This window comes from Phoenix dactylifera, chromosome 15 (genome assembly GCF_009389715.1).
Source record: "Phoenix dactylifera cultivar Barhee BC4 chromosome 15, palm_55x_up_171113_PBpolish2nd_filt_p, whole genome shotgun sequence".
NCBI lineage: Eukaryota > Viridiplantae > Streptophyta > Magnoliopsida > Arecales > Arecaceae > Phoenix > Phoenix dactylifera.
This window is the reverse complement of record NC_052406.1, coordinates 2522101-2537942: the sequence shown is the minus strand read 5'-3', so window position 1 is coordinate 2537942 and position 15842 is coordinate 2522101. Positions and strand designations below refer to the sequence as shown.

General features: G+C 34.9%; 1 protein-coding gene and 1 long non-coding RNA gene across 2 annotated transcripts in view; both read left to right on the top strand.

The window, feature by feature from the left end:
• The window catches only part of LOC120113243, a 16114-nt gene continuing 272 nt past the window's right edge, over window positions 1-15842 (top strand). The window contains exons 1-3 of the long non-coding RNA XR_005515035.1: window positions 1-12; window positions 2525-2531; window positions 3793-3797. This is a non-coding gene — a long non-coding RNA (uncharacterized LOC120113243). The remainder of the gene's footprint in view (window positions 13-2524; window positions 2532-3792; window positions 3798-15842) is intronic.
• On the top strand, window positions 6291-11682 carry LOC103708266. Its single transcript, XM_008793107.3, has 3 exons — window positions 6291-6595; window positions 10379-10457; window positions 11305-11682. The coding sequence occupies exons 1-3, from the start codon at window positions 6444-6446 to the stop codon at window positions 11371-11373; spliced, it is 300 nt and encodes a 99-aa protein (XP_008791329.2). The 5' UTR covers window positions 6291-6443; the 3' UTR covers window positions 11374-11682.

Below are 15842 nucleotides of genomic sequence, written 5' to 3'. Positions count from 1 at the left end.
TCTTTGTGTTTGGTCAATGTCCATTCTATGCTTTTAGCCCTCTTGATGAAAATCGAGACATTCTCTAGAAAACTCAAATTGTATGCATTGATTTGTGGGATTTGGATGGAAGTTTTGCAAAATTAGTCCATATGCTTGACTGTTTGAGCTGTTTAGTGAAAATCTGAACTGATGGAGTACTCCATAGTTCTTTATGTTCCAAACATTTCTTGTAGATTAGACACTTCTTTTGAACCCTTCATTTCTATTTCGTCAATGTCTACTTTTCTCTTTTGTTATGAACACTTTGGCAGTGAGAGTTGCAGCATTTGTTTGGATCTCTCTCTTATGTATTGAGATGTGGGGATTAAATAAAATGGATGTCGAAATGTTGTGTTAAAGGGATGATTTGTTATATGTTAAAGAGGAAGTATGAAGTGAATTTAAAGATTTATGGATCTGAAGGTGTAATACCAAATTGAATATGCATCTTATAACCCATACCAAGTTGTAAACCAATTCTAGCACCATTGGTCACCTGAAAGCCTAGTTTGGTAGTGGGATTAGAGGAGCCTAGTTTGGAAGGGGGATTAGAGGTGGAGTAAGGCACTTATCCATACTTACCCAGGGATAAGTGCCAAAGAAGCCATTTTGTGGGATTGAATAGCTGATTCTTGACAGTTCAGCCAAACCCTGGATAACCAGGGATCAGCAGTTCCTCAGGTCCCCTGGTACTGGGGTTTTTCCCATTTTCTATCCTACTTGACTATCAAAAAGGCTAAGAACACCCTTTATTTGCAAAAGTTAACCACAAATAGAAGGGCATAATTGTCTTTGAACCTAAGAACACAAGTGATGACTTATCCAGCCTTACCCTGGAAATCAATTATGCCAATGGAAGGTAACAAACTATTTCAGAGTTCCCAATTCTGTTTCCAAACTAGGCCTTAAGGTTTCTAACCAAGGAGGGACATACTCACTATCTGCAGGAAGTTGTTACATTACTACAAATCTATTTCAGGTCACAATGCTGAAGCTCTTTATGGTGTTTAAGCACAAAAGCTCTGCTACTTTGGCCTGTAAGGAAGTAGGAATGATGGCATATGGCTGGCCTCAGAAATTTCTTCTGAATGTGGGAGGTAAGGTTTTTAAAAAGATAGCAATATATAAGGGCATGCGAGAACTCCCGCCTCTTCAATCTTTTTGGCATCTTTCTTTCTTGTGGCAATTGAGTCTATGTTAAGATGCGATGCTGTTCTTCACAAATAGATATGGAGCTTAACACACCAAATTATAAGAACCTGCAGGGATAAATTAAATGGATTTAGTGCATCCTAGGTTGGATTATGTGTAAATCAAAATATCAAATGAATGCTACCATCAGTACGTTCTCAACAGTGCTATAGTTTTGATGAATGTTGACTTATCTCATGAGCATTCATCTATTATCATGCATGGGATCTAGTTGGTAATTGTCAACATTAGCAATCTAAAGTTCTAAACTTTGGATCAGATGCCCTTTTCTGCAAGAAAGTAAATTAAAATATACATTAATCTCATGAAGCTGTAATTAAAACAAAACGAGTCCCATTTGGTGATGATCACAGGATAAATCCATGTACTTCTTGACGACATGTAAAGTTGTAAACTAAAAGAAACTAGGTCAAATTTGAAACTTTTAGATGTTTCTGATTACTGTTGCCACAAGATAAAGTGGACTAAGCATATTTTTTCCTAGGATGAAAAGTACGCATATGATGCTTTTTTGTAATTGTCATCACTCACACAAGTCCTTAAATGCTTTGGAGAACTTAGGTATATATCAGCATTTCTGACTTACGAGGCGGTGCTGGAGCTGATAGTTCCATAAAATGTGCACATGGATATGTATTAAGCTGAACTCAGCATTCTATGGAACAAGGATATAAAGGCAAATGGAGTATTTTTTATGGGTAGTACACTATTGGTAAATGAATTGAAGAATCAGTATGAACCTTATCAGGATTGATTCTGTGAAATGTTTAATTAAATTCTCATTTCACTTAATCAGTTGATGAATGTGGATGATACAGGGGCTATGTGTTGACTGGTATTGGCTCTCTTCTAAAACTTCAGGTGACAGTGCCCTTATTTCTATGGAAATTGTTGCTTTCCTTGAGGAGGCCAAGGACTGAAATTGAGTCCATGATGTAGCAGGCATCTTAAATTGGTGTACATTCATTCCTCAGGGGTATCACTAGAGGGCTGACATGACCTCTACCTTATGTAGGCATTAGCATGATACAGCAAAGCTTTTTCCTATTTCGCATAATACACTACATAATGCATTAGCATTTACCTTATGTAGGCAATAGTTACACTGTTTTTTATTTTTTTTCCTATTTTTGGTGCATCAGTGGAGGTGAATCTTTACAAATAATTCTCATGCTAGAAAGCCCAATCCTGATTTTTTTTTTCTTTGCTTGTGAGATAACAAGCACCTGCTAAATTTTTCCTTTACCTTGAACCAGTTATGATCGTAGCATGTGTTTGTACTACTTGTTAGAATGATTGTTGCTGCTGCATTCAGATTATGAAAGCTAACCTTTTGCTCAAATCATGGTTCAGTTACATGTGTTGAGTTTATCGAGGATTAGTAGATCTTACTGGATGAAAGAGGAGAGAAGCAACCTTGTGCAAAGAGGACGGACAGCCAAATCCTATATTGAGTTTAAAGGACATGAGAAACCGTTAAAAAGGGGTAGGCAAGCAGAGCCACCCTACCTGTCAAACAAGGTGACCAACAATTTTAAAGTTGCTATCCTTTTTTCTCATGAATGATCTGGACAAATATTGTTTGATTGCACCAAAATTCATGTGATAGTAGTAGAGAAACATGCTCAAGATAGTTGCACTGATTGTCATGAATGAAACTTGAAGGTATTAGCTAGTAGGCTCGAGCAATTATAGAAAATCGACAAGTCACTGCTAGTATTTTACTTTGATTTACCCATGGCATGTTAATATTGGTTAAAAAAAGGGAAAACAACATAGATGTTGTATTGTTGATTTTAAGAAAATTTATTATAGAGCAATCCCAAAGTCATATGTTAGTGCTAACTAATGGTATGTTAGGGAGTAAATACTTGCATGGAGCAATGGCAGGTGTTGCTTTAGTTTTGTTGCTTTAGCCAGACCAGTGAATTTTAAGCAGGTCTTTACTAAGGATCGGCAGCCATCTTTTTTTTTTTTCTTGCTACCACATGACCTGCCATCGAATCAAATCTTTTTGTTTTTGCTTGTTTGCTGATGATAACATTGCACCTTGATTTTCTCTGCTTGATGTCTAGTGATAGTACTCAGTTGTCAAAGCTGGATGTTTTTGATCGGTGATCGCCATACTATTCAATTTTTGCTGATGATAACACCACTAAATTTTTTAAATCTGGAGGTCTTATATGGGTTTGGGGCAATCATATTATCCAATTTCTAACTCCAGGGTTTAAAGTGAAAGAGGAGAAAGCTTATGGTAACAGTTCAATTGTGTTTCATTGAAGTGCACTCATCAGCCTCACCCTAAAAAAAAAGAAAAAAGAAAAAAGAAGAATCAGCACTTTGTGCATTGTGGACCATGATTATTTTTTGATGATCATTATAGCAGCTCTGGATGTCTTTATTATTATGTTATAAACACATGTAAATCCTAAAAATGCTAAAAGTGCAGCATTGGTTTCAAACCCTGGACATGATCTTCACCAGTAAAACTTACATGCAGTAGTTTTAGGCTTTCAGTCACCTCTTTGGTCGTTTCAGTCCCTCCTATATATCATAAAGCAAATGTTTTGTGGAACATAATCATCTTTATATATTCAAGTAGTCTCTAAATTATCCTCTAATATAAAAGAGAGAACTGGTGTCTGCAGTTAAACCAATAGAATTAAATTAAGAGCCTAATCTTCCCGACATAGCTTCATTTGCCAAAAATTTATGGAATTCCTACCTATAAACTCCGATTAGCAATTTTTTGGTATTCGTTATTGTATTCATTTGTCATATATGAAAGTCTTAAGCTGAAAGAAACTTAAAGTTAGATTCATAGGGTATAAAAGCCCCAAAACAAAAATTCCACCATTGTTTTTGCAGGATGGTATTGCACTAACTCTCAAACTCATGTCAATAATTTTAAAAACTTCCAACTCCGGTTTTGCAAGTCATTAATCATTTTACGGTAGAATATTCAATGTTTGTCGACAACATTGCATTTCTTTTTAAGTGCAATGTGCGCGTACCAATGAAGAGAAACAAATAAGTAAAAGTGTTACAAGCACATAATTTTTTCATTATTTTGCTTAATGAAAAATTGATTGTGCATATTTATTGTGTGAAAAAACGATTCTTCTGATCCTTCTATTCAATAGGTGCATTTTGTGCATCAGGGCCTGGGACGAGCTCATAAATGCCATGAACTTCTCTTTACATACATACACATATTATGCATCTTGTTTTAGTTGCATTATACCCAAAAAATTATCTTTCAACCTCCTAGCCTGTAGTAGGAGTTCCTTAATTCATTCAAAACTGATTTGATATAGAACTTTTAGAGGCCAAATTGGTGAAGGATGGGCCATTCGAAATAATATAACTTGCTTTGGATCGAGCAAAAGCAATAATACAAAAAAATTCAAGATTGTGAATTTAAGAACATACTGCAAAATATTTTTTTTTGATGTACTGGATATCTCATCTCACCCTAGTATAAATACAACCCGAAGACTCTGAGTGTAAAATATCTCAAGCTGAACAGGTAGTGGATAAATTTCTTTATAATATGTCGATAGAGTAACTTATCATATAAAAGTTCACTCAATCCGCAGCACTATTTGCTTTCCTAAAGATATGAGTTACCTTGAAATCTGCCAAATCTTCCATTATCCCCCAAATATCCATTAGGAGTGGGTGGGTACTTGTCGAACCATGCTGCCTCCTCGTCCAACCCACTACCATGCTAGAATCTCCTTCTAAAACTATATGGTTGGCTTGAAGAACTATGGTAGCGTGTTTGATGCTCCCCCTTATGCTTCTCTCAACTTAGTGGCAGGCATAGAAATATCTTGAAGATGGAAACATTCTACTGCTATGAAAGAAGTGCTTGGGCCTCTAATGACAAATACCGCACCATCACATCTGCCTCTATATGTCATGAAAGTTGATCTTCAGGTAATTGAGAGGTGGAGGCCGCCAAGTGAAGAAAAATTTCTAATAGAGCATATAGCTTGCATAAGGAGAGTCCTAATTTTTCCCAATAGCTATAGATTACTGATTCCAGGGCACACGATCTCTGTATCTTACATCAAAACTCTCAAATGAGTATGAGTCTAGGTAGTAGATTCCTACCTTCAAAGATGCAATCATACTCCGATTCAGCAAAATATGGTAAGCAATGTGGTGCCTCAATCATTTTTCTTGTGGAGTAATTTCTGTTCATGCCACCATTCAAGAGCCCTAGAAAGCCATCTTCAGGGTGAGGGGGATTGCAAAACATATTTTCACTTTTATACTTGTTTAAATGCTAATTTTTTATTAATTATGCAACTCATGCATCCAATTCATTGGAATGTTACTTTCGCACTTGGAAAAAGAAAAATAAAAAATCATCATGCTATCAGAGCCACTCACAGAACGTGAAGCTTTGTTTTTGTTTTTGTTTTTGCCCCCTCCTAATAAAACATTTCAATCTTTTGTTTGATGGCTCATTTTGTTTAGTTTGTACATATTATTTTAGAATTTTTTTGCATGAACATCCTTCTAAATATCAAATTTTACATGAATATTCTTTCAAAATTAATATTGGTAGGTATACTCTTGTAAAACACGTATTTTGTTATTTTATTCTTTTTTTATTTTTATTTGTATATATATATATATATCTACATCATCTAACGCCGTTAAAAAATTAATGATTTCAAATTAAAATAACCAAAATAATTTAAAAATTTTATTTTATTTTTAATTAAAATGAATATGATTTTTACTAACCATATTAAAAAAAAGTTATATTAGAAACATTTGTGAAAAACTAATATTTTATAAGATACAGAAGAAAAAATAATATATATATATATATATATATATATATATATGTATATATGAAAAATTTAAAATTTTTAAAAAATATTTGCATGCACAGTGAAAAAAAAGATCACAAGAGAAATTAAAAGATCGGACGGTCAGAAGGGAGCAGCAGCGGCGGTGGATCCTTTTCTACGATAAGATAAGACATGAGGCCGCTAGCGAGAATCCCGGGAACGTGTACGGTCGATAAGTGGAGGAATTCTCACCGCTACTCTGATCTTGAATTATTTAAATATAAAAAGGGTACTGTGGCGAGTGACAATTGGACTTGGTCTCTCTAATAATTTCTCCCAGCTGACGGCGAGCGGCCAAACGAAGCATCGAGGGAGAGAGCGCGCGCGCGAGCTGCTTCGATGGAGAAGTACTTCGGGAACCCTTATCGCGGCGATCCGGGCGTCCCCCACACGGACCCGGATCGGTTCGTGAACATCTGGATCGGATCCTTCGCCTTCTCCGCCCTCACCTGGTTCGATCCCTACATGTGGAATCTCTCCAACCAGTTCAAGTGAGCTATTCCTTTCTCTCACTCTCTCTCTGTGCGCGCGCGCGCATTGGCTAGGGTTTCTGGGTTTTGTCCAGTGTTTTGAATTCTCTTTCTGTTCTTTTGGAGATTTCTGGGGATTTTTAGCATTAGTTTTTGGAAAATAGAAGTTAAGTGGAAGTGAAGCGCATGAAAGAAGTAATTTTTAATTGGACTCCGTTTTTTTAATTGTAAATCATCGGGCTGTCAATTGAGATGATAATTTGCATCAATGTTAGTCGAGAAGTGGTAAAATTTATTTTTTGATTGCGTCTGGTGCGATTATGACGATTTTGTGAAGGCGAGGATGGTTATTTCATGCGATTTGGAGTTAGAGTTGGTTATTTGATGCGATTTTGAGAGTTGGATAAAATCGTCGGAAAAATGAGTATTCTAAGATGCCATCAAGAAACATAGGTTCAGTTTGAAGGAGAAAAGCAAAACGAAAAAAAAAAGTTTCAGTAGGGCATGAGATAAATCTTCATATAACTAATTTTGGGGAAAGATAGGTCGAGTTTGAGAAGGAGGATGAGATGTTGGTGATTTAGAAGCACATCCAGTGGGGTGCCAGAATGGAAGTGGATGGACTGGAAATTGGCAATACGTTGCATTCTTTAAAAGTCACAACTACAAGTTCTTCCATGCAGGTAGACTTTGTTGCCAGTTCTAGAGAAACTTATCTTTTTGTTTTATATGATGTTTAATCATTTTCTTTGTCTTTAGTTTGCACCATTGCATATGGATTTTTCTTGTTTTTCTTTTTAATTGTATACTTCCTATGGAAATGTATAGCATACTTTTATGGTGGCCTCTTTTTTTACCAAAGAATGGACTAGAAACTGAATGCAAAATTATAGGAGTAGCTCACGTAGGGACATGGGATTTTTTTTGAGTAGATGAGCTTAGCTGATAGTGTATTGTGAAGCCAACAACAACAAGGCAAAGGGAAGTTCTAGGAACACCTTAGTTCTAGAGATATGAAAGGGATTTAGAGCTATGGAACGGAAAGGGAAGTTCTAGGAACACCTTAATCATTGCAAGTAAAGAATACAAATTGCTGATTCTGACAGAAGGGTATGGTTTCTGATAGAAATGGATGGTTAGGCAAGATTAGTTAACCAAGCATAGGCTGAATGATGTTACATGCTGGTCGTATTATTTTATTGATATGAAAATAGTTGTATTCTACTATAACAATCCTTAACTAATGGACATGTGTTCATCTGGCTCAAGTGCTGGTCTGGTTTAGATTGTTGTCATAAATGCACATACATATGAAGCTATGTTTTAAGTTTAACTAGATAATGAATCGGGCATGATTTCACATGTTTGATTCATTAGACCAAAATACTAGTCTAGCAAAATGGAGATATGGTTGCATGAGCTCAAACTGCATTGTGCAGTTGGTTGTAGTTTAAAATCATAATAATTATGAATATACCTTACTTGGTTATTTTGGACACTAGATATATTACTGATTATATAAATGGCATTAGTATAAAGTTTATTTCAGATTAGAGTACATGTATGTAGAGGTTCCAGTGCGATCCAAAGTAGGTCCAGGTCATCACAATAGTTTGTCAGTCGGCTCATCAGATTCTATTGGATTTGGTGAAACCACAATATTCGTATGCTGGGTTTATCCATTGATACCCATCTGCTGTTGGATTTGGTTGCAAGCTACTCCAAGACTGTATTCCCGTCACCTTTGTGAAGAAGTAAAGTAGATGGCTGAAGATGGAAAACAGGGATTGGTCATAGGTTCTAGTTTTGTCATTCTATCCTCAAAACATTGCACAGGGTGGAAAGAGTTAATGTAAGGAATGTGGATGAAGTTGGCAGTTTTTGACATGGGTTGTATCTATTATATGGTTATTTTATCTGTTTCAAAGTTGAAGTAGCAAGGGGATAAATGGGACTAAGAAACCAGATATTAACAAAAACAAAATAACATAAATGTGGATTAAGTCCTTTCTAGCTCCTTCTACTTCCATGTCAAAGAATAGAATAATTAAGAATTGATGAGGAGGAAAGGAAAGGAGGACTAGAAATTCTTTGATGCACAATTCATGATGTTTGCAAAAGCTAGAGAATCTAGAGTATTGTAGTCTGCAAATCACCGCAAAAACTGATTCTTAATTATTTTAAGATTTTCCCATCTAAGTCTCTCTCTAAATTGAGAACCCTTAACTAATTCCTACTCACTACTACTTTAACAAGAACGGAACTTTATCAAGTAGTAGTTAAAATACTGATTTTTGGGACTTGCCTTTGTCAAGCTGCTTCTTTGTTCCAGCAGTGAGGGATGTGCTAGCCATGTAAGTAGAATCTTCGACATTTTCTATTTTGATTTAACATGCTCCTATCATGAGGTTGGAATTAACTTGGCTCGAGGCAGGAAGTCTAGAAAAGGGAATGGGAAAGAAAAGAAGTCTGAAATCTATACATAGAAAAGGTTAATTCTTCATATTCTCATACAGATCTTTCCACTGAATAATTTCAATGCAAAGCAAAAAAAAAAAAGAGAAAAATCTGACTGACTTATCATGGTTAATGCAACCTTTTTGTTAGTTGTTTTCTAAATACAGTCATGGTAGAGTGCATAAATACGAATTTAGCCAGTTGCATTTTGATATCTGATTATTGATTCACCAAAAAGAACTGTATCTGAAAATATATATAGAGAGAAAGAAGATTCAATCCTTGGTATTGTTACATCTTGAAATATTGCCTGATGCAGTTGATCTCTTGACTAGTGAATCGAACTGCCATCTGTCACTAACTTTTTGCTAATATCCTTGAATTTCTTTTTTCATCGAATCGTTATATATTATATTTTATGGCCTGAAGATTTATTTAAAATATACATTTTAGTCAGTTTGAAGGATTGTAAAAAAGAGATGTTGTTAGGCAGGTTGGTTGGATGGTTTCTTTTCATAGTAAGACTACTTTTTATGGGCTCAGTTTCATTTAGAAGTTTGTTGAGTGATACAATTATGGGAGATGAACTAGTGAAAGGAGTTGAAGCATAGTTTATGCATCCTTGCTGAGGTAGGACTGAAATTCTTTTTTTTTTTGACTTTTTTTATTTTGTGGGAGGGGTTAGGTTTTATTTGTATGTTCATTCTGATTTATTTTGGAAACATCTTCTTTGCATCAAGTATGATGGCTTTAATGTTGCATATAACATGTTGCAAGTTTGAAGAGCTATTCCTTTTCTAGACGCTAGTCAATCAAATTGGATATATAGCAGGAGCTGGGTAGTGGCTAACTTTTAAGGGGATGAAATTTACCTATTGACTTATTTTTTTTTTTAATTTGGCTTTTAACTTAACTACACACTATTTGCTATATGTTATGAAAATAAATATCTGTATTTTGTTCCACTATATCTGATAAGTGTTGTCAATATTGTTTGTTGACAGTCAAACGAATACACTTCCAGTTATCATGTTCTTTTTTTTCCTTATTCTGATTAGTTCTACCCCACTTGTGGATTTGTCGAAAATTCCTGAGCCACACAACTTGTCAATTAAGCTCTTGTCTTAAAAGACTTCCTGGTATAGGTTTGTTTTAATATTCTTTTTACACCTCAATCCCCCCTCCTCTTTTTTCCCCTTCTTGAAACATCACCGTTTCACATCAAAAATTTTGCTTGATATTTAACAGCTCATCCACGCCTTTTTTTTTTGGACATCTGTTTTGCAGCTTACAAAGATTTTATCATAGCTTATTTACTTTGTGTACTCTGGAATTATATTTATGCAGTTGGCATGATAAGGCCATGATGTTTGAACACTACCACTGGAAGAAAGCAATGGAGAAGAACCAGCCATACCAGTTCAAGGTGACGTCTTTAAATTCTTGCTACCAGTATTACCCATCACATTTAGAACTTGCTATCTTTTCTGTTTTTGCCTTTTTTACCTTGGCAAATACTCTCCGAAAGTATAAGCAGATCTCCAGTGTACTTCAACTCTAGATCCAACATGGCTCGCTGGAAGTCGTCTAACACTGGTTGTGTGAGGACCTGCGCGGATGTGTGTTTAGTCCTACATCGATTATTTGCTAGATAGATCTTGGGTATTTATACAGAATCAAGGAACTCAAATAATACTTTCCAGCTAGTCTTTTTGGGTGAGCTCCTAGGTTGTTACAAATGATATCAGAGCGGACCCAGCCCATAATCTATATGGATTAGGGGACATTGTAGTACGGATCCATTGGGGCTGACCACGGGCCGATCGTGGTACTTGTGATTAAATTTGGATGAATTTAAACCCTTAGCCTGACAAGGACATCATAGCTTAAATGCGTGAAGTATGTAAATACCCACGCGGGCGTGTGTTTAGTTCCACATCGGTTATTCGCTGGGTAAATTTTGGGTACTTGTACAGAATTAACGAACACAAATAATATCTTTTGGCTAGTCTTTTTGGGTGAGATTCTGTGTTATTACAGGTTGCACTTGGAAATATTGTAAAGTGGTTATGTCAATAGCTTGCCCAGCCTGCAGTTCCAGTTTGCAGTGCCATATCTCCTTGTAAAATTAGGAAATTGCCCAAAACTTATAAGCTCGGTAAACTGCACTTGGCAACTAGTAAGGTTGTATAAGTTATTGCATTAGCTTTTTATCTGACCTGTTATTGCCTGTTATTGGTACTAATTTCTTTCTTTCTTTTTTTTTTTTCCAGTGGAACCAGTACATGAGCAAACCATTGCGCGATTCATACTACTACAACTGGCCCGTTTACTTCCCCTAGCTGCATCACTTCTACTTTTTTTTTTAATTAGATATTGGTCATTTTGAACTTTCTATGTAAATCGGAGATCATGTTACCAATTTATTCAGCTATGTGCGCGGTAGTTTCTGCTGTTAATAATCTATTTCTCTTTCATTTACTGGGATATCGAAATGCATAAATGCAACGACTTAAAGATTTGAAAGGGAGATATAATTGGTGGCTTCTAACCAGATATAATTGGTCCATGGCAACAATTTTACTAAGTCCATGGTAACAATTTTCTGTATGAGTGATTTTGAATAGTTCTTTACAATTTTACTGTTTTTATTCTATGAGCCATGCCAGCTATTGCTTGTCGTGAGTGTGGATGAATGTACCATGAGTATCTGATTGGGCTAATACTATTGTTATCGACAAAATATTCGAGGAATAATGGAAAAAAACAGGTGAGCTGATGCTACTTTATGGCATTAGGTGTGATACGGAGGCAAATGGTAACAGGGAAGTCTCCAAGGTGGCAAGCTTTGCAAGGAGGATTCTGTCTTCTTCTCTTTTTTTTTTTGGGGGGGGGGGTGGGGGGGGGGGGGGGGAGGGGGGTATTCTTGAAAAATTTATATATGGATTTTTATTTGTGGCATGTTAGCTAAGTTTTAATGACATTTATCGACTCAACCTCTCTACCTCAATATGTGCATGTCGCAACCAATGGTAGAAAGGTCCACTTATTGCATTTGGATGGGCTGGAAAGGAGCAAATGGAGAGTTAATATGGGGCCGGCTACCCTCCACTGTGGATGCTAACTTAGGATGCACTGACCATTGAATTGAAATCTTATCAATTTATCTATCTTATTGCAATACCTCCAGTTATGGGGGCATTTTGATTTTAAGGTGCATCTATGATGGAACATGCGCCCATGTTATGGGGAAAATCTTATTGGAAGCATGGAGATTTAATTCCAGAGACTTGCCAAGTTGTATGTCATAGTGTCCTTCCTTTTAGCACTGTTAGTGCACGTTTTGGTTTGCACTCGAATGGCACCAAATCTGGCAATCTATTAAGAGGATAAAGTTGCTAAGACTTTATTCAAATGAGCTATTTTCTCTTTAAAAATCAATTCTTATTATATTGGATGGGAGTGGGAAATTCACTCCTATTTTTTAGGGAGAGAGAGAGTAACAGTTATCTCGGCGAGATCGAGATGAGCTAAGATCATAATTTAAAAAAATTTGGAGGGAATTAATCATGATTTTTCTAAGCTTGGGTGATAAGTCTCAGACCAAGATATTGAAACCTCAGTTGATTGAGTAAATTCGAAATTAAAAATTATATTTAAAAATTAATTTTGATATTTCTAAGCTGAAAAGTTTATTTAAGTAACAAATGATTAAAGAATGTCGGCCGATATGCGTATACAGTCTAAAGTTCTAGTTTGGAGTGGTGCATACTGCACCTAAAATTAGTCAATGACGCAAGTCTCGGTAAAGAATACTTGGTCATGTAAAGAAATTGGTTAATTACATCTGAGCTTTTTATCTAACCTACTATTTTTCTGTTATTAACATTTTTTTCATAACCCTGATCACAATAAGTGTTGCAAAAAAGTTATAAAGGTCGAAATGTAGCTAATTAGGCTAAAAAATATGCTATGAAGCAAGTGGACATGGAGGAAGGGCTGCCACATTGCGGACTCGTTGACCACTGAAATGAATTTTTATCAATTTATTCATTCATGTTCTTACACTATCATCAAATATGGGGGCTTTGATTTTGAGATGCACAAGCAGTGAAACATATGCCTATGTTTTGAGGCCTTAAGAGGCAAGATTCTCATGGCAAGCATGAGATGCACCTGAAGTGAAACATATACCCATGTTTTCTGAGGTCTTGAGGGCAACTTACTGCATGAAAGCTTGGAGATTGGTCGCAAGGATTTGCCAAAATTTGTATCAGTCACAGCAAGGTACTTATTTCTTGTTACCAAAATTATAAACAGCACTAATTAGTAAAGGCTAACTACTGCTTGGAAGTTGTTCGTCTCCTGCTCTTAAAGCAAGGGGTGTTCATGTTGGGTCTGTTTCAAAGGGATGACAATATGATGTAGCTGACATGATGGGTGAGTTTGTGCTGCAGTGATGGTATGTAACCAGCCTTGGAGTTGATTTGGAGCAAACATGGTTCAGCTGGGTACAACTTGGATAGCATGGCCAAGTATAATTTGTGCGTCAAATTGTTAAAATATTTACCAAAGAAGACGAAAGCAAGAGAAAAAAAAGAAAAAAAAAGTGATGTTATTTATCTATTTTGTCATGTTTGATACATCTCAGAAGTTATATATGCTGGTGTACAGACTCAATATAAAAAAATAATACATGTTGATATAGAATAACACTAACAGTGAAAAATATAACCGACTGATACAAGTTATTATATGATCCCTAAAATCACTCTAATAAAATCATACTAACCAAAAAAAAAAAAAAGTTGATACAGAATCACGTTAATAAAAAAAATTATGAGTGATGCAAGTTGTTACATGATCCTCAAATTATGCTAACATAATTAAGGCTTGTCAATGCTTACCCAGACCATCTTCTTTCCTACATAGCTAAAGCAAGCGGCGTTTGAGTTGAGCTGCTCTTTAGCAACCTAATAAAGCTCATCAAAATGGAGAGATCATTTGCCAAGTCACAGCCCAATTCACCAGCAAAATATAGAAGTCAGCGATTGGTCGAGTAGTAGACTGCTCCAATCGACACCACTGACCCATCTGCGTGCTATAGCAATCCTCGAGTGCGATATCAGTTTGGGAAAGTTAATGGTAATCTGATGAGTAACCGGTACCTATACTCTAAAACACACACACACACACACACATACATACATACATACATATATATATATATATACATATATATATATATATATACATATATATATATATATATACATATATATATATATATATACATATATATACATATATATATATATACATATATATGCATCTCATGATTTTTCATATTGCCAAGTTCATCTGGTTTAGTTGGTAGAAGAACAGTAATCTAGAATGATTTTTCTCAAAAGACAATAAACTAGGAAGGTTGGAATGCACTCAAAAGTACTAGAGTATGATGAATGAACAGAAGCTTATGATGCAGCAATCAAGAATATTTAATTTTTGATCTCTATGTCAGTGTGTGTGTCTATATATATATATATATGTATGCATGTATGTATGTATGTATGTATGTATGTATCTCATGATTTTTCATATTGTCAAGTTCATTTGGTTTAATTGGTAGAAGAACAGTAATCTAGAATGATTTTTCTCAAAAGACAATAAACTAGGAAGGTTGGAATGCACTAAAAAGTAATGGAGTATGATGAATGAACAGAAGTTTATGATGCACCAATCAAGAATATTTAATTGTTGATCTCTATGTCAGTATATATATATGTATGTATGCATGTATGTATGTATCTCATGATTTTTCATATTGTCAAGTTCATTTGGTTTGGTTGGTAGAAGAACAGCAATCTAGAATGATTTTTCTCAAAAAACAATAAACTAGGAAAGTTGGAATGCACTAAAAAGTAATGGAGTATGATGAATGAACAGAAGCTTATGATGCAGCAATCAAGAATATTTAATTGTTGATCTCTATGTCAGTGTATATATTTATGCATGTATGTATGTATCTCATGGTTTTTCATATTGTCAAGTTCATTTGGTTTAGTTGGTAGAAGAACAGTAATCTAGACTGTTTTTTCTCAAAAGACAATAAACTAGGAAGGTTGGAATGCACTACAAAGTAGCGGAGTATGATGAATGAACAGAAGCTTATGATGCAGCAATCAAGAATATCTATGTCAGTATATATATATATATGTATGTATGTGTGTGTGTATATATATATATATGTATGTATGTATGTATATATATATATGTATGTATATATATATATATGTATGTATATATATATGTATGTATATATATATATATATATATATATATATATATATATATATATATATATATGTATATATATATATATGTATGTATATATATGTATGTATGTATGTATGTATCTCATGATTTTTCATATTGTCAAGTTCATTTGGTTTAGTTAGTAGAAGAACATTAATCTAGAATGATTTTTCTCAAAAGACAATAAACTAGGAAGGTTGGAATGCACTAAAAAGTAGTGGAGTATGATGAATGAACAGAAGCTTATGATGCAGCAATCAAGAATATTTAATTGTTGATCTCTATGTCAGTGTGTGTGTGTGTGTGTGTATATATATATATATATGTATGTATGTATGTATGTATGTATGTATGTATGTATGTATGTATGTATGTATGTATGTATGTATGTATGTATGTATGTATGTATATGTGATCCCCATTACAGATGGACAAATCTGTTCGGAAACAGAGCTCTTTTACGGATTCGAGCCATAGCACATGGTTTCATAAAATC

Bases quoted from the DNA above. Each gene is read 5' to 3' on its own strand.
- LOC103708266 (XM_008793107.3), top strand. From the start codon at position 6,444: ATGGAGAAGTACTTCGGGAACCCTTATCGCGGCGATCCGGGCGTCCCC. The intron at 6,596-10,378 runs GTGAGCTATTCC...ATATTTATGCAG, and splicing joins AATCTCTCCAACCAGTTCAA to TTGGCATGATAAGGCCATGA. The intron at 10,458-11,304 runs GTGACGTCTTTA...TTTTTTTTCCAG, and splicing joins ACCAGCCATACCAGTTCAAG to TGGAACCAGTACATGAGCAA.